The following is a 19,591-nucleotide window of genomic DNA, read 5'->3' on the forward strand; positions in this document are numbered from 1 at the left end:
TGAGCCAGGGTAACAGACTCTTGAAAATTTTAAAGGTAAGGAAAAATACTGCTGTATAACTTTTCCCCAAAATAATCTCTTCCTTATGAACTTAAGTGCAAAATTCTCACCTAAGAACCTTGCCCCATTTCTTATCACGAGGTATACAGTATGGGGGCCCTCTATATCACCTTGAACAATTCGTTCGATAATGCTGGAACTGTCACTGAGGAAGCCCTGAGATAATGAAATGATATACAGACTTGAACAAGTTTTTTTTTAAGGAGACAAACAGCACTAATACTGGCTTAGATCTCCTGGAATATTTGTGCAGGAGACAGGATATGTGCTCATGGAATGTACACGTGAAACATGCCAAACAAAATGGGGGGAATACCTTTTCCTACTCAGTTATTTGAAAAATATTTTATACTAATGGGAGTATCAGAATGTTTGACTTCTTCCTTATATCCCTAATTTTACAACAGAAATAGGTTTTACTTTTGGTCCCCATATGCTTTTATCAGTAAAAACCATATTTTTTTTTAATTCCCATTTTAATAGTAGCACAATGACTTTTCAATTAGCTATCATTTATCTTTAGAAACACTAATAATGCTTATTCTAGCCTCTCATCTGGTTTGTTTGTTTTTTATAATTTTTTTTTATTTTAATTGCTAACATCAAAACTACAAACAAAAAAAGGAAAAAGGAAACAAGGGGGAAGGGAAAAACAACATAAGAACACAGACTACAACTACAAGTATTGAATTCCCTTCATAATACAATTTTTTTAAAGTTAAACTTTCTAATATGCTATTAGATTGGTAGATCTTATAAAATACGAACTACAGTCAGGATCAGGTCTTCTTCCCCCCCCCCCCTGCGTCTCGGTCTCAGTTCTCTTTGAACAGCTACAATAGCTGCGCTCACTCCCTCCTCCCCACTCCCCCCTTCAGATTCTGGATCTTCTTCTTGCTCGAACTCTTGATGATTAAGCACAAAATCCCTCAGCTGTACTTCCGATATTATCTTGTAGGCTTGGTCTTTGTATCTAAACCAGATGCCTTCTGGAAATAACCATTTGTATTTTATATCACGCTTTCTCAGAAGAGCTGCAAACCTTTTGTATTTGAATCTTCTTTTCCGAGCTAGTAATGGAACGTCTTTCAATATCTTAACCTTGTTGCCAAGAAAGTCCAAGTCCACGTTAGTCGAATTATATAAAATGGTGTCCTGAGTCTTCTTAGATGAAAAATCAATAATAACCTCGCGAGGCAACTGACGCTTCGTTGCATATTTTGAAGATGTCCAACGGACTTCCAGAATATCGCTTTTTAACTCTTCTTTAGTTGCCTTTGCGAATGACGCCAAAAGTTCCGACATCAGATCCTTTAAATTTTTACTTTCCTCCTCCTTCACATTCTGTAAACGCAATACCGTCTGAGCACGATCCACTTGTAGTCCTATCAATTGATTCTCCAAAAGCTTTACTTCTTTGTAGCTCTCATGAGTGTTGCATTTTCACGAGCAGATTTCTCTGCCTCGAGCGCTACATCTTTACTGGTTTTCGTTTTCAACTGAACCAACCCTTTGTCCGATTTCATTTAGCCTATCAACAAAGGGCTTCATAGCTTCAACGACCGACCGTTTAACCACCTCTTCAAGAGTCTCTCCCTTCCCCTGCAACGCAGCCGAAACCAATTTGCCCACAGCAGGGCTCTGCTTTTTCGTCGCCATCTTAGGGGGGGGGGGAGTCCGCCAACTAAGTTCCAAAACTCAATAAAGGGGAAGATATCCAAAGCTTCTTAAGCTTCAACTCTCACCAATCCTTCGCATACGCTTAAAGTAACAGAAGGGATCCGCTTACTTACAGGCTTTCACCTTAAATCTGCTTGTTGCTGTTCTCCATGGCCCGGCAGCACGCGATGTGCTGCGCAAGTCTGCCGGCCTCCATAGGAGCAGACGGGCTATTTACCCCCTGGATCGACTTCAGGGGGCTCTTCCCGCAGCGCTCCAGACCCTGACCCCCTACCTGGGAGTCCTGGGGGTTAACCCTCGCAGGTCAACCACCCGGTCAGGCTGCTCGGCCGCTTCCTCCCGGACCTGTGGAGAGGAGCGTCCGACATGGCCGGGAAAACAAAACCGAAATCGCCTCTCATCTGGTTTGGATGCCCCCCCCCCCCGCCATTTTCCTTCTGGGAACAAGCATATTGCAAACTTTGGGGCAACTGTTTTTTAGTGGATGAGAGGTTTGAATTTTTTATATTTGAGTAGTAGACTGTTTTTAAAATTACTCTTTGATCTTTTACTGTTAGCCATCTTAAGCCTTCTGGTGATAGGCTAGGTACAAATATTCTAAAGTAAAAACATAAAACAAAATTCAGCTGAACATTGTCTGATGCTGCAACTGCCTCCCTAGAAGACTTCTGTATTTAAAGAAATTTTTATTGTTTGCTTTCATTGTTTTAGCAGTATGAAAGAGGACATGAAAAAACTGATTCAAGATTGCAAGGGTAAAGCATTACACCCTTCTGACAAAGTTTACCTGAGACAGATAAGCTAAAAAATATAAAATGATGCAATTTTCTTCTTTATCTTACTAAATATATAAAGCATCATGACTACAATGTCATTTTAGCCACTCTTTTATTTACAGAACACACTATAAATGGTTTCATTGGATATTCTCCATTGAAAAGCACAAAATGGACTACTTTACCCATAGGAGTCAGATCTATAAACACCACTACAATATATATTATACTACATTTCAACTGTTCAATGAAAAAGTGCTTGTGAACTTTTACAATTATTCCTTCTAAAAAGGCAATGACAATCAGTATTTTTAAATGTAAATGTATGATGTCATTTTGCTACACGATACAAAATTCAGTTATTTTTGCAGATTTGCAAAAGTAAGAATGATTCATCGAGATGCCCTTTATATATAACATATATAATAGAATACTGTAACTTCTGTTAATGCTCTCTATAAAAATCTTATTGTAAACTGAATTATTTGTATTTCAAATTCTGCAAGAAAGCAAGCTTTGATAAGAAAACAAAAGCACCTAGAACTTCCAGTGTTTTCTTAATTGGCATCATGTACTATTATTTATTTATCCTCTAATTTAACTCAGAATAGTACTGCAGTGCAGATACCGGTATACCTTATATGATCTCTCAACACTGCATTTAAACATAGCACATAGAGCCAGTTTGGTGTAGTGGTTAAGAGTGGCAGGACTCTAATCTGGAGAATCGGGTTTAGTTCCCCACTCCTCTACTTGAAGCCAGCTGGGTGACCTTGGGTCAGTCACAGCTTCTAGGAGCTCTCTCAGCCCCACCCACCTCACAGGGTGTTCATTGTTGTGGGGATAATAATGACATATTTGTAAACCTCTCCTCTCCGAGTGGGTGTTAAGTCGTCCTGAAGGGCAGTATATAAACGAACGTTATTATTTATTATTTTTATTCTTTGTTTTGTATTATCACTTGTTTCCTTCAAATAATGTTTTCATGCTATTTTAACATGAAAAACTGAGAGTCATCATATGGCTAGTCACAATAACCTCTTTTGCATACTTTATGAATTTTAATGAAATTGCTATTAAAATGTGTTACCAATCTGCATGCTCTGGGAAGTATTATTGGCATTTTTATGATATCTCTCTGATAAAACATTTGCAAGTTAAAACTTCTTAATATATCTGTAGAGTCTATGCCACCTATTCTCACATTTTAAAAGTTTTCAGAGAGGACATTATACATTCAAAGAAAATGTCTTCAATAACCAGATCTGCACTGACATTCTCCATTAAGATGTGACATTCGCTAAATTTATTTGTATTTAAATAATAATCAGGCTCTGGCATAGAACCCACACTGAAGACAAAGCAAATGTCCACAAATACCTAATAGCTCATCAACCAGGAGGCAAAATGAAGCCTCAAGTAGATCTTTTCAATTGCTACTGGATTACTTCAACCGAGCTTTATTTCATGAACCAAAAATCATCTTTCACCTCTCTTTGAGATTTCAATATCTGTTGTTATTCATAAGACATAAATCTTTCATTCTTTTCCCAGCCAGAAAAGTAACAAAGAACACACTGCATCTCTCTTTATTTGCAGATCCCCAATGATAGTTATCTTGTAGGTTAAAGTTCATTGTGTGCTATTAGACACTAAGGAGGAAAGCCAACACAGAAACAACGCAATTATAAACATAACTTGAAGAGTTAAAGTATCACTTCTATCACGCAGAACACAATAGTTCTTAATAGACACATTACAACTAAGTCTTTGATCCGAATGGCTGGCACTGAAACTGAACAATTCTCTATGATCCATTTAATCAATGGAGAAAAATGTAAGGTTTCTGTTTTCACTTCTTTTGCCGTTCCACGTGTCATTCATAAAAGGCTCTGCATGTATTTGTACTTTGCAAAGTTTTCAAATATAAAAAAATTATATAAAATATAAAAATTACTTATGAAGTAGTCCTTTCGGAAGATGCTCACTATTGATTAAGGCAGAGATTGAAAGATTCAAAGCAATTATTGTACAACAGTGTACAAGATACATCCAACATATAAAATACTGTGACTGTTTTCATTCCGTCGCATGTTTTCCTCAGCTACGGAACCAAGAAAAGCAGAGCTGTAAAAATTTATCTTAATCCACGTCCAAATCAGAATCACCCTGATGTAAACAATACACACCAGATTTTTCAAGGCTTACATCTGATCACGCTCAATGCAAAATCCTATTACATACAAAACTGAAGAGTCTGACAACGAAGACAGACTAGTATGTAAACAGATGAGGAACTACTACGGTAAAAACTACCAAGTCACTGAAAGTAAAGTGTAGCATTCACCAGCTGGTTCAACTATTTAGGAAGAGTCATCTACTTAAAACTTTATAAAATATTAGCCAGTATCAGTGAGGAAAATCTCACTAATGTTAATGTTTCATGCAGAAACTTCCAATTTGGACAGTTTCTGTAGCTGAAATTCTCTCATTTTCAAATGATGTTGGCTTTCAGCACTTATCAATGCCTTCCATACTTGAAATATTAGGTATATAAGGACAAGATGGCACTTTCCACCACCACCAAGGCCATAACTTCTGTTATTTCATGTGTAACTTTGACATTTAGTAATATGTTTCTGAATACGGAAACATTTTATTTATTTACACAATTTAAACTCCACCTTTCTGCCTTTATCAGCACCATACTTTATGGAGGTTTTGTGTACATTTTATGAATTTACAAATGTATGAAAGTTTAAATTGTCATTTACGTTTAAGTATGTGTTTATCCAGCTACTTTTCTGTGCACATCATACATATTTAGTACTTTGCAAATACTTCTCAAGCATAGAAACCTACTAAATAGTTTTTGTAGCAGGTACTCACTACTGATCAAAACCAGGGTCCAAAGATTCAAATCTCACCCACCCTTTCTACTGCAAATAATCAGAGTTAAAAACTAGTCATTATTAATTTTTAAATTTTTATTTTTATTTGGGCAAAGTAAAAAGAGGAAAAAAATCAAAAACAAACAAAAGATAACACTAGCAAATCTATATATAAACTTCTATAAAAGGTGTCCAAATATCTAAGACCACCGAGGGAGGGTGTAATTTCCACTGACCATCAGTTCGGTTCCATGAGACAAGCAAATAATTTAAAAGTACATAAACATCTGCAAAATAAACAACTATATAAAAGTGATGAATAATGACCAAATAACTGGACATGTCCAAAGAATATGCTTAAGAGATACATCTTGTAAGTTATAACAACAACCATTGGACAGTCTTTTACTAAAAAGGCTCTGTTGTTGGCCACCCTGGCCCAGCAAGCCCCAATGAAGCAGACAGCTCAAGGGAAGAGAGGCCATAGCGGGGCCTTACCCGCTGACCTCTACAGACAGCCTGCCACCAGAGCTCACAGCTAGCCTGCCCAGTGAGGGCGCCCCCCATTGGTCTTGACCCAAGATGTGCCCACCAGCTCCCCCCTTTGCCACCCCCTTTTGAAACCAACCTCACTTCCCTGGTCTCAAACCAGCACTCCACTGCCCACCACATCTCCTCTATTGCCAGGAGTGTCTGGAATGAACTACAGGAGAGGAGGTGAAATGCACGATTAGCAGTCCAGATGCACCTGGAGGTTTACGACCTGGAGAACCACCCAACCACCACTGGTCCTGACTCTGCCTTGCTCCTGCAACCCTAGACTACTTTGGACTGTGACACACATTCTTGTGCATGACCAAGAACTGGACTCTGACCATGCTCTAGCCCGCCCCACACTCCTCTCTTGCCTACACGGACTAACAACAGTCCTCCACCACCCAGCATCCAGGGAGCCCTGCAACAGGCACTGGTGACCAATATACCCTAAACATAGTTTTTTGCTGAATAAGTCACAGCTTAAAATCCACAGAAGCAAAATGTATAAGGCTTAAAGCCATGTTCCATTACTTTGGCAGAACTGAACCATCTAGCTCACTATTCCATTCATCTCTGAGATTCTGCATACTGTATTTATTAACCAACATCAAATATTTATAAAAAAATATTGTAGGTTTTGTTTTCTGTCTTCATTCAACAGGGAGGGAGATTCTGAAACACTCAAAGCTGCAGGGCCATATTTGAACAACTGTTGCAATTGTAAATACTGCTATTCAGCAAAAGATGGCAAATCATAGCCTATCAATTGATCTAAAGTAAAAATCCCCATCTGTCCAAGCTTTCCATAAAAAGGTCTCCCAATTTTTTAAATTTGGATTGGCCCATGATGTTAGTTTAGCATGAGAGAACAGGTCAAATTGTTATCATTGTGATATTATGCACCATATCTCTCTAACTGCAGAGGAGGAACAAGATCCATTTTAACGTGAGTAGACCGTAATGCATTCAATTTAAAGAGTGGCTCCAAGCAAGAAGCCTCCAAGAGAGCCCCAGATGGATAATCCATCTAAGAGGAGCAATCCCAATAATTTGTACAAGTTAACAAATCTGCCTGATGAGATAAACCATTATCAGGAAAACCAAATCCTTCTCCATTGACTGAAAGTTGCATTAAAAACTAGCTATGGTTATACATGCACGAATGCAAGCACAGAACTAGTTTGTTTGTTGTTGTTTTAAACCTCTCTTTAACTTGCATGGCTTCATTCATCCATTATGGGTAACATCTTATTTTGATCCACACTTCTACATATGAGAATGCAAGCCCAGCAAAAGATATGCTTGTGTGCACATTTTTATTTAACTACAGTCATATGACATCTGAACACAGCCATATTCTTCCATTAACATACTGTGATTTTTAAGATCTACATCATTCTACAACCCCTTAATACTGACTTTCTGGAATGATGTTTTGTACTGCACAGGGTGGTAGCAAAAAATCAACTGCCTCTCAATGTGTGCACAGAAGCACTCTGCGCATAGATTTCTTTGGATTCCAGCCTTAATATCTTCAATTAAAGGCACTAGCTTTTTCAGTTGTGTTTGCTAAACCTGTAAGTAATGGAACAAGATGAAAAAAATAATACCAGAGTTAATAGAATTGTTTTCTATGGGAGAACCCAACAAGAATGAATGAAGCATTTAACTATACAATTTCACAGTCTTATACAAAGGACTTAGAATGACATTTTTAAAAGCATTCAACGAGAAGCTTGATAACCACAATTATACTGAAAGACTGTGCACTCATGAATTTGTGATATCACAAACCATAACTGTATGGAAGGATCTTTTTAAAAAATAACTAAAGAATCAAATATTTCTACAAGGAACAATAAATCAGACCAAGCATTTTCCCATATAGCACTGTTTATCTAATGAAACATTATATAATAATATAATATATATTCTACAATGATAGTTTCCTTAAATGCCAAACTCAAAATGGTGACAGTGCAGTATGCAATTAGTTTTTCATTTTCCCATAACAGTTATAGCTTTGAAAGCACCCCTTGCCTTCCCCACTGTAAATGTTACAGAAAATGCACTAATTATGGACACCACCGCCGTGATGCGGTCTGTGCCAGCAATGATTGGCAGCTTTCTAACCTAGAAACATAAAAAAGAATGGTTGATTTACTTTCATACTGATCAACTGATTGACTAAGGGAATCTATGTCTTCCCCTTTAGTAACATAACACTAACATAATCCTTGTTACTAAAGCTGATGCTTGTTAAAAAGTTGATGATAAAGTCAGCAAGACACACATTGTTCCCACTTATGCCCTAGAGCATTCTACATTTCAAAAGCTGACTGAAGGGAGGGGAACCCCCATAAACCATAACTACTGTTTGGCTACTATTATTTACTCAGTATTTAAAAGAGATTGTCCCTTTGCCTGTGCAGTTGTTGCTGGGTTTTGTTTTAGTGTTAGGGTTTTTTTTTTGCCTAATTAGCAATTTGGAGACACACTTTGGCAGCTCTTGTATCCCTATTGTTTCATGTTGCTTGGCACAAAACCCCTGTCAGGAATACCACTACTTCTACTGTACCCCTTAGTGATGGATCACTAATTTTTAATAAGCCAATCCTCTAACGAATGTTAAAAAGGTATAAAATGTATTGAACCAACAGTAGTAAACAAATAAAAACAGCTGTTATCTTACATGGACTACTATTATCTCTCTAGGTTCTACGACTAGACATTTTTTTCAAAAACAATATATGGAGTAAGAAAAATATTATGGTTATATGCACATGGAAGTGCATTTTTAGGAGTGTTTTGTTTCGTGTTCAAAATTCAGCTCCCTTACCCCCTACCCCAATTTCACAATAATGGTGAAAAATAGTCACTGTAGGAAACTTGGCTTGCTTTTTTTCTTTCATACTAATGAAGTTATTTTGTGAAGGGAGTCACTATAAAAGATGACCACAGAATACTAACCCCAAAGAGAGAAAATCTATGCAGCACTGCAGAGATTCCCTTGATTTACTAAACATTGCTAGCACATTTATGACATTAAAAGTGAAGTGCTATTGTTGACCACTATGTTGAAAGCTTGCAAATAATGAAAGACCAATAACAAGTTCTATGTCCCTCTGGCTTCCATTAACAGTAGCATCAAAAATGCTGTGTGCCTTTCTAGCAGCTGAAGGCATTTTATGTGCCAGTGCAGTGACCAAACTGTGCTTAGGTTTCAGAAAGTCACTATTTGCAAATTCCAGCACCTCTCTCTCTACTTCCTTCTTTCAGGAAACAACAGGACTACAATTAATATTGATAAATTCGCTGCTTAAATGTACTTGCTAAATTTGGTAATAATGTCACTAAATATCTGAACATATGCATATATTTTTGTTGAGCAGCTCACATCTGTATTTTACAACTACTACCCAACCTATGAAAAACATATCTAAAAATATTTCTGAGATCACTGGTACATAGATTACAGAGTACTAACTCACCGAAATGCCATTTTTAAGCTACAAATTTACTTTCCTCGCTTTAAGAAAAAAATATTTACTTTTATGCCGTAATTGAACGTGCAGCCATAGTTCTGACAAAACCATTCACTTATAGAACAAGCAAATTAATTAATTAAATTTAATTTATTAGATTTCTTGCCCACTCTCCCCGTGAGTGGGCTCAGGGCAGGTTACAACATGATATAATAATACAATAATTTAAAACAACAATTAAGATAAAATACGCAATTTTATTATTCAGTACAAAAGTTAAAACCACTATCTAACATGCAGCATGTGATGGTTCACCATAATACATCCCACACACCAGTATCATAGAGGTAGAGCAGGCAGGTTGCCAGAATGTAAAACAAGCAGACAAAAGGCCATAGCAGAGAGGCCAACCAGACAGTTCACCCATGCCTCAACCACCACGGTAAACCTGGAGGAACATCTCTGTCTTACAGGCCTGGCGGAACTATAACAAGTTCCACAGGGCCCTAGTCTTGACAGAGAGAGAGTTCTATCAGGCTGGAGCCAGGGCAGAAAAAACCCTGGCCCCAGTCGAGGCTAAGGCGAACGTCCTTGGGGCCAGAGATCACCAGAAGGTGTTTGTCAGCAGAACGGAGTGCCCTCTGGGGAACATATGATGAGAGGAGGTCCACAGGTATCTTGATCCCAATCTGTTAAGGGCTTTAAACGTCATAGTCGGTACCTTAAACTTGACCTGGAACTCGACTGGGAGCCAGTGCAGTTGATACAAAACAGGTCAAATATGCGTACTAACTGGGGTCTCAGTAAGGATACATGCCACTGTATTCTGAACCAGCTGTAACTTCCAGATCAGTCTCAAGTGTAGCCCTGCACAGAGCAAGTTACAGTAATCTAACCTTGAAATGACCGTTGCTTGCATCACTGTTGCTAGGTCACCAATTGAGAGGTATGGAAAAAGCTGCCAGATCCAACCAGGATAGAAGAATGCAGATCTGGCAACCACTGTGACTTTGACCCTACTGAAAGAGAAGCATCCAGGACCAGACCCAGGCTCCTCACCATTAGCATAGGTTCCAGCAGTTTTAGGGCTGGGAGCTGTATTCCCGAACCCATCAACTCTTGATCCAGATACAGGATCTCCGTCTTCGTAGGGTTCAACTTCAGTCGACTCTACTTTATCCATCCAGTCACCAATAAATTAACAATAAAAGCTTAGAACAAGAAAACGATGTGTATTTATCCATGCACTAGCATTTCCTTCCTTCCTTTAATGTTACAGCTTTATTGTGCCTTAAGCTTAACCGCACTGATTTAGAGAGATAGAACTATAAGGCCTGCTCTAATTATAGAAGTTTTTTTAGTTTAAATTTTATACTGGATTACTAGCAGGAAATAAAACAGATTTGGATTATTTGTATAATTATTTTGAAGATTATTTGAATAATTATCACATAGAAGAAAAGAAACTCTGAACACTACTCATAGATTTATCCTTCTCCAGCATTAATATTTTAAAAACTGGAACACGTCATTGATATTTGATTGCTGCAGAAAGGAACTAGAAATTATCTGCCTTTCGAGAATTCTTGAAATGCTAATTTGTTACTAGATAATATTTTATTAACAACTAATATTCCTGAGGGCCAATCGTTGTTCAGCATACAAACCAATCACAGGCCAATTTACAGAGCAATCCTAAACTCATCTGTACCATTTTAAACTCATTTGCTTCAATGGATTAAGAAGAATGTAACTGTTTACAATTGCACTGCTAATCTGAATACATACTGAAATATACACAATTTTAAAAGCTCACCTGGGTTTAAGAAACTGGAAGAGGCTGTATAAACCCATATTGACTTCATTATATTCTATTACTTTATTTGCGGAGGAGACACACTATTGGCACTGAAGAAACAGAGTATCAAGCAATGGTAACAGTGGGTATTCAGTTTTTCTGCAATAATCATAGCAGACAAAGGAAGCACACCATTCTACCTAATATGTCAGAAATTCAAAGACAAAGTTAACACCAGATTGTGACCATGTGGCATTAATTATTCTTCAGCAAGACAAAACAACAAAAATCTGGAGGGCAAAGAATTATAATTTCTTAGTACACATTTGAACGGGTGATATTTCACTTCAAAAAGCTTAAGTCTCAAGTTTTATCACACAATGTTCTATAAACCCATGTTGCTACATTTGTGCCAAGAAATTTGAACACAGCATAAAGTGCACACAGTGTGATAAAATGATGTTCATCCTCAAAGTGAAATATTTTTTTATATGAAAATCATATTATATATCTACATTAATCAGTGAAAATATTGCAGGATAGTACCATACTAAACAGCACAAAAAAAACTATTGAACATAAACTACTTGAATTAAAATTAAAATGCTATAAAATTTCAACACCAACCCAGAAAACACACAAGAAAGGTTTATAACCATCATTCAGCTTTTGATACTTCCTCATTGTCTTTTCAGCCCCATTTTATTCTATGCTCTCTTTGACAGCTTAAGAGAACCAAGTAAACCAAAACGGAGGTTTCAAAGATGAGCTCAATAACAACTGGAATTAAATTGTGAGGCAAAACTAGACTTGAAAATGGCTTCAGCAGTTTGGTTCCACTATTCTTTGTGTGAAGCATTTCTGGGTGCATACATACAAATAAAAAAGTAAGATGCAGGATTGATAAAATAATACAAAACAGCTGAGTACAAATAACCATTGCTCTCGCTCTTGTTAACAAGATTAGAGTTCATTTAACAGCTCAACAAACAAAAATTATACTAAAAGAGAAGGACTAAGAGTCCAGATTGGCACCCAATTTCTTCCTGATTCTCTTTCATAGAGCCTACTCCCCCCATTGCTCAACTTTTGAAGACTACACAAAATGGAAATTGGTTGAAACTACACATACATAATGACAGCATTTGTCCTTTGCACACTTCTTTCCCCAATTCCAAATCAAAACACATTTTAAACTCGGGAATTTAATGATGTTTGAATGGAAGGGGCTCTAGCCGCACTTGGTCTCCATGGCCTTTCCAACCGCATTTCATAATTTGGAAGAATAAGTTATAGACATGTATCACATTTTAGTCATATAACGTAATGGCAATAATTGGTTACTTGTCTTCCTTACGACGATTAAATAGTTAGTTTATTCCCGCAGACTTCTATATTTTATTTTGTTAGTACAAAGGTTGACTGTTCTTATAGAAGATGAAAATGGATTTCTATTTGAATAAAATTACCAGGCTTTTACAAAAGCTTCAAAAAGCATAACTCAGTTCTAATTTGAATGAAAAGTAAGTATTCAACAGTATATTTTTATCACTCTGTCAACTATCAAATATCTAAAAGATTCTCTTCAGCAACGTAAGAGATTTCATTTAATCCATGTCAATAGCACAATATTAGACACTATAAAGAAGAATACTGTTTCCTTTCAAGCAGATTCTAGATCTTGCATTTTTGTGTGTTTTTTTTTAAAAAAAGAATCAGGACACAAGCAACAATGTGGTATCATGATCTAACTGCAATGGACCTTACTATCCAATATTGTTAAAATGTTGAAAGATCAGTAATTGGATTATTGCATATATTGGATTTTTGCATATAGTTATATCTATATGTATTATATAGTAGTAGTTACACTTCAGTTCCTGTAACAGAACCGGAAAGTGATTTTTAAAAAATTGTTAAGAACTCAATGTTTTTCACAGACTACATATGTAAATGCAAATGCAAACGTTTGGTAAAGTAAATACATCCTTCACAACTAGTGAAATTTTTAGTTAATGCCAGGAATGTAGAGCTTTTAAGTCATAGCAATCAGACTGTATTACCAAAGAAAGAAAGAAAGAAAGGAGGGATATGTGGCTAATGAAGAAGACAAATTCAGCTCACTTCTTCTAAAAGCTGCATCCTTTATGTTAGAAAAAATCTTCACACATCTATTTTGTACATTTTAACCTTTTAAAAATTAGCTTCCAATATTTTAGCAAGACAGTACATTTTGTGCTGCACCATTAAAAAAACCAAAGGCCTATCATTTCATACACATATAACAGCCAGATTTCATACACTGATAACAGCCAGATACAAAATAAAGATTTCATACACTGATAACAGCCAGATACAAAATAAAGAAAATAACTGGTTTAAAAACTCACTGCAAAATTATACTGTAAGCCATGATGTAGTCAAAGCTGACCGTGTTAAGGCCATATTTGACTTTTCCATCCAAACAAGAAGTATGCAATCATTGGGTTATACTTATAATGTTATTGAACTATGCTCATATTTAGTTCCTAATCAAATAAAGATAAGTTAGTAACTACAAAAAAGACAGAAGTCTTATGTGGCTAACTACTTTGGCTGCAATCCTATACAAATTTACTTGGGAGTAAGCATCATTTTCAGTTATGAGGCTTATATCTGAGTAAAAAAGCAAAGAGCTGACCCATTAGTTTTAAAACATTCTTGTTGCTTTTACTGCTTGTTCATCATATTTCTACCTCATATGCCTCATCTTCATCCAAGTCTCAAGGAAGAAAAAGTAGGACTCACAACAACAAACTGTATTCATCCATTTTCTTATCTCAGCATAGAAATAGTAGATTGCCTCATAAGAACAAGAGAGATGGCATGCAGTGTCTTTATCTGTCTTTCCTTAACAGTAAATTAGACAAGTGGGTCCAGCACTGAAACATCTCCATTGAGGGCACTTGGGAAGAGAATCAGACAAGTGATTTCTATCTTCTAGTAAATGCCATTTCTTTGAAAAGTAAAGGCCTGTAAAGCTACTACTTATTGGGTAGGTTTTTACAGAAGTAATTTATATGAAAAAGGAACTCTGGAGTTCAGAATAGCTATATTAAAATCACATAAACTGTTGTACTTTTAAATCTGGAATGGAGATGTCAGTATTTCGATTGCAAGGTCAACCATTCAAATATAAGCTATAGCCACTAATATTCCTTGGACATAGGAATAGTAGTATCCTGATTCTTCAGCACTGGCACATCAGTGTCGAACTCACAGACCCACCCAACAGAGAGTTTTAATTAAGCTGCTGACCCCCCCCCCCAAACCAACAGTGTGATCCTATTCATGTTTACGCTGAACAGGTAGAGTGAAATCTTATGCACACTCACTCCCATCTGTTCCACTGAACTTAGTGAGACTAAACTTTCAAGTAAAGCCTTATACAATCAAGCTGCACAAAGTAAAGTCTACTTAGTGCAACTACAGAAAATCTCTTGTCAAGATAAAGCTATCTTTCTAAGATGTGCTATTTATAAAAGAAAGTTCTGAATACAAAAGTATGTCCAAACTTCCTAAAACAGAACAGACTCCTACCGGAAATTATGTAAGAAGGTGGTCTGATTTTATGAAAAGCAGTGGGCTTTCTGAACATCTGTCAAATGCAGTGTAACTTGAAGATGCTCAACAGCTCTGTTACCTCTAAAGGCCAGGCTACTCCAAGTCTTTAACTTGAAGTTTGCACTTCATTGTGTTAACTTGAGCCCCATTAATTTCAACAAAACCTGGGCTACAAGATGTTTCATATTCAAAGCAGACCAGGACCATTTTGTTGAAACCAAAGTAGCATACCAATCTGAAGACCAACACTCCAGCCAATTTTCAACGGTATAGGGGGAACCCTGCCCAAAACCACCCTGGTACAGCTATTGTTGGAACTATTAGGCACACAAACTTAACTAAAAGCCATAGTGAAAGAAGTTTACATCACCCAAACTTCATTAGAAGTTTAATTTTACTCACACTATACCATCTGAGATGTCTATAATATTTTTTTAATTTATAAAAATAAAAAAATATTTGTATGAAAAGGAACATTAACTAGTTAACTTTTTTTTAACCAGTCAAAAAACTGAAGATAGAAATTAGTGGTGCACAACCTCACTAATGCTACCAAATGTACTAAATACTGTAATATCCCTAAATCTATTCATGATATCAAAATTGCTGTATAAGCATTACCAGGATAGACTCCTCAAAGAAAAATTAATATTTCTTTACAACTTTATAAAAGTACCTAATTAAAGTTTGTAGCATTGTCAGGTCTAACCCATTATTACAGAAGGGCTCTAAACAGAATCCAGTGTTCTGCAACACAATTCAGCGATCTATCCTCTGCAGTAATAGAAACAGATCTAAAAGCTTTTAGAGCTAGAATTCCACATCATAACAGATTTATAATGAATTTTCATGTTTCTCTAGAAAAATCACTTTAAGAACCACCACTTTAAAAAGTCTTAGACCAATGCACTATACTTTTTCCTTAAATAAATAAATGTTAACATTACATTATTTATATTCTGCATTTAATGGGTAACCTTTAAAAAAACGACTAATTAAAATTGATCTACCAATTACATCTTTTTCATGATGAAAATGGTGTACTGTAGTAATACATTTTAGTACAGCTGCAATGAGGAAGAGGATACCAGTTGTTTTTATACATGGTAAAAAAATAAAAATATGTGGCCATGTTCAACACAAAGTTAGGGATAAGCACACCCATCTCTACAGTGGATTGTGGCCCAGATACTGGGTAGGGGAGTAAATGGAGTAAAAATCCCTTTTACTGCAGTAATAACATACCACTCAACATTATATTGGTATTCTTCTATAAGATATTATATATTAGATTTCAACTGTATAAAATCTAAATAAATCTGAGTTTATTAGAAGTATAAAACTTCTACAGTTATCAATGTATTTAATTAGTTCTCTATTTCCATGGCTTGACACTTGTGTGGTTTCCTTATTTAGAACTACCCGCTACAAACATTTAGTATTTTACTTACGAAATAAATTTATATTTATCAATTATACATTCTTAATTATTAGTAAAGAACATTCATTCTTAAGTCACAACAGCCTTTTTAAAAAATCATGACTGTACTTCAGGTCCTAGAGCCAAAAAACAAAGATATGCGGCCAAGTTATCTCAGTATGTTCTAATGTCTCTCTAAAGAAAGTCTTGACAGGTCCAACGCAGCCTCTCTGCTGAACTTGTAATAAAAAAAGGTGCAGCTTTGAATTAGCAACTTTAAAAGTGTATCGTCATTTTTAAGCCTAAAAGAAACATCCCACACCTTTCAATATATAAGCAAGGTTTTCTTAACCTTAACTACAGGGTGTTTTCCTTCATACTCAAATTGGCAAGAACTTCTAGAACTTCACTATTTAAAAAGTTTTTGCAGTATGCACATCCCAGTTCTTAAATGGGTATTTTCTCACTTTAAAGGTTTGACCCCACTGTACTGATTATTTATACTTAAATATTGTGCCTACCTCACATGTTTAATTAATACCATAACAGTCAGGGAAGCAAAACATTTAATAGCATACTTTGATTTAAGCAAAATAGCAACATGTGCAAGCCATTTGGTCAAATTCAAAGCAGCAAATGTTTCCTTTTTCACAAGAAGAGTGGGCAAATTTAGTTTATTATTTCACCATCTTCAGTAAATCTGTATTTAATTTCAAAACTTGTACTAGTACATTCTGATGGAGCAGTTGCTCTTTTTAAAAAATGTATTATAAATTATGTCTGCAAAGTGCTGCTTGTTACAATAGTTGCCTAATCTTACTTTTCGGCTGCAGATTCGTCTGTGGTATGATGCAAGAAAGATGACAGGTTTTGAAAGCATAGAAGTCAGTACCCATCACCAAGAAAATTAATATGAAGCAATCCAATTCACTGCCACCCTCCTTAGTGCCTGTTGCCATACATTACACTAAAATATTCAACTGTTTCCTAAAACTAAGTTACTTTAAAATGTTAGCACTATCAATAATAAAGCTTCCCTTAAATACAGAGTAAGTCTTTTACAGACACCACAAATCTATTAAAAAACATGACCTCTGACAAAAATCAGCCAACCTCAATCCAAGCAAGTATATCAAAGGCACAGAATAGAGACAGCACTAGATAAGTGTCCTCAAACTTACTTGGACTAGCCTGACAATTTTAAGGAAAATCTGCTCAAGTCTTCTTTAACAATACAACCCCACACCCCCACCCCTCAATTTTTTTTTAAAATTGCTTTTAGGTGCTTCGTAACAAAACCATAGATGAACAATTCGGCAAATGACCGTAATTTTCTGATACTGAAAGACTTGGCAACACCCTAAGCAGAATGCCCCAATGTGAAGATTCACTCCTGCAATTTTGATAGAAGTTTAGAAACAAAAATTCTTAGCTTTTATTTGCACTTTCTGCAAATACGGAAGAGCAAAGTTAGCAAAGCAACAGTCATAACTGTTGCTTTTACAGACAAACAACTGGACATCCTGAACTCGATTTTTTTATCAAGTATTTTAAGAACTTTTTCCTATACCGATGGAGCCTCTCTCTCTTAGTCTCATCTCCTAATGATACTGACTGACTGCTGAAAATATCAAGGGGTGCTTTCTCTCTATTCAGCTTCTACATACCACATAAAGAAAATCTGCTGTTTGAAAGCATCAACAGCTGCTGCACTTGAATTTGTTCTGACAGTTTAAGCAAGAAGAGCTGCCCTTTTTCCTCTGGAAACCTCCAAGTCCAGGGATCAACTGACTGCACTGAAACATTGAAAACTTGGAAGTGTCTTGCTCAGTTAACCTGTTTTAGAAAGCAATGCTACAATGGTCTACTCAGATGCTTATGAAGGTCTATAGGCTTACTCCCAGGAAAATGTTCATAGAATTGCTCTGTTACCTGGTTTATAGGAGGGAGGCAAGCAGATGGAGGGAAGTTGGAACTATAAAGCAGTGTTAAAGCTAACCCTTTACAATCTTTAAAAGCTTGGCAAGGAACAGGTGCCACATGTGGTTGCCAGGAGGCCAATTCCAAAGTTTCCTGCAATCTCACTCCAAGGGAAGCTTCTTCGAGAGCTTTTTAATTATTATTATTGCACAACAGCAGATAAATAAATCACCAAAACAGCTTCTGGGTATTAAGTAACTTTTTAAAAAGTTTCACTGGAGTAAAAGGGAAATGGAATATTCTCTACTCTACAAAAAAGCACCTACAGAAAAACTGGCACCAGAGTACTGAAGGAAACATACACATTTCTAAACAGATCTATCATACATGCACATTCATATGTAATTTATTGCACACTCCCTGTTGCCTACAAAATATAAGAGAATCCTAAACAGCAAAGAGCTTCTAAGTCAGATGCAAGGATGCAATGTACAATTCAGAAGGAACAACATACTAGGAGGTGATGTCTCCAAGCCTGCTTACACGGCAGATACACGAGGGAAACTTTCTCCCCTTTCTGCAAACGAGTGCCTCCGGTGCTTCGGGCACCCCTCGAAGGTGACAAACCCCAGCGAGCCTGCAGAGAAAGCCAGACCCCTTCTGGATAAGCCCGCGTGGGAAACAGTGGGATCGGCCTTCTCTGGCCCAGCCCCATCCTCGGCTGGGTCGGTCCCCTTCTTACCTGGGGTTGGTGCTGTTCCAGTAGACGGCGTAGCGATCGGCCACCGCTTTGGAGCCGGGATCCTGGCTGAAGACGCACATCCAGAGCACCAGAAAGATCAGCGTCAACATCTCCACGTGCAACATCACTCCCGGCCAACAAGAGACAGCACAGGCGGGTTCGGAGAAGGCGGCGACAAAGGAGAACACCGGAGAGGGAACGGGAAACAAAAGAGACGCACCACACAAAGTCACAAGACACACACAGAAAGAAAGAAGGGCGAGGGGCCACCAGGAGACGCCCCCGGGGAACAGCCCGTGGTCCTCACGGAGCCTGCGCGCCCTTGCGGGGGGAGCCGGGAGCCGAGCCGGGCGGCAGCGGGCGGCGGGGGGAGCTCATTCACGGCGAGCGCTAAGCCGAGCCCAGGGCGAGACATGCACCGGCCCTCCCGCTCTCGAGCGCCGCTGAGGGGCGGCTCCGCGGTCCCGGCCGCCGCGGGGGCTTCGCTGTCTTCCCTCGGGGGCGGCTGCGGCTTCCCGCCTTTCGGCGCGGGGCTGGGAGGCCGCCCGAGGAGCGCTGACAGGAAATCCTCCACGGAAGGAAAAGTCCACTTTGGCGCTCGCGCAGGTCCTCCCTCGCTCCTTCGGGTCTCCTCTCTCTTGCCCCTTCCTTCCCTGCCTTCCCGGGCTCGAGTTGGGAA

General features: G+C 37.6%; 1 protein-coding gene across 1 annotated transcript in view; it reads right to left on the bottom strand.

Annotated features, from left to right (window-relative positions):
* EFNA5 (ephrin A5) overlaps positions 1-19,341 on the bottom strand; it is a 326,426-nt gene extending 307,085 nt beyond the window's left edge. The window contains exon 1 of the mRNA XM_054986682.1: positions 18,913-19,341. Coding sequence (XP_054842657.1) covers positions 18,913-19,037 — 125 coding nt within the window. The 5' untranslated portion in view covers positions 19,038-19,341. The remainder of the gene's footprint in view (positions 1-18,912) is intronic.
* Positions 19,342-19,591: the final 250 nt, after the last annotated feature.

Source organism: Eublepharis macularius, chromosome 8, assembly GCF_028583425.1.
Source record: "Eublepharis macularius isolate TG4126 chromosome 8, MPM_Emac_v1.0, whole genome shotgun sequence".
In the NCBI taxonomy this organism is placed as follows: domain Eukaryota; kingdom Metazoa; phylum Chordata; class Lepidosauria; order Squamata; family Eublepharidae; genus Eublepharis; species Eublepharis macularius.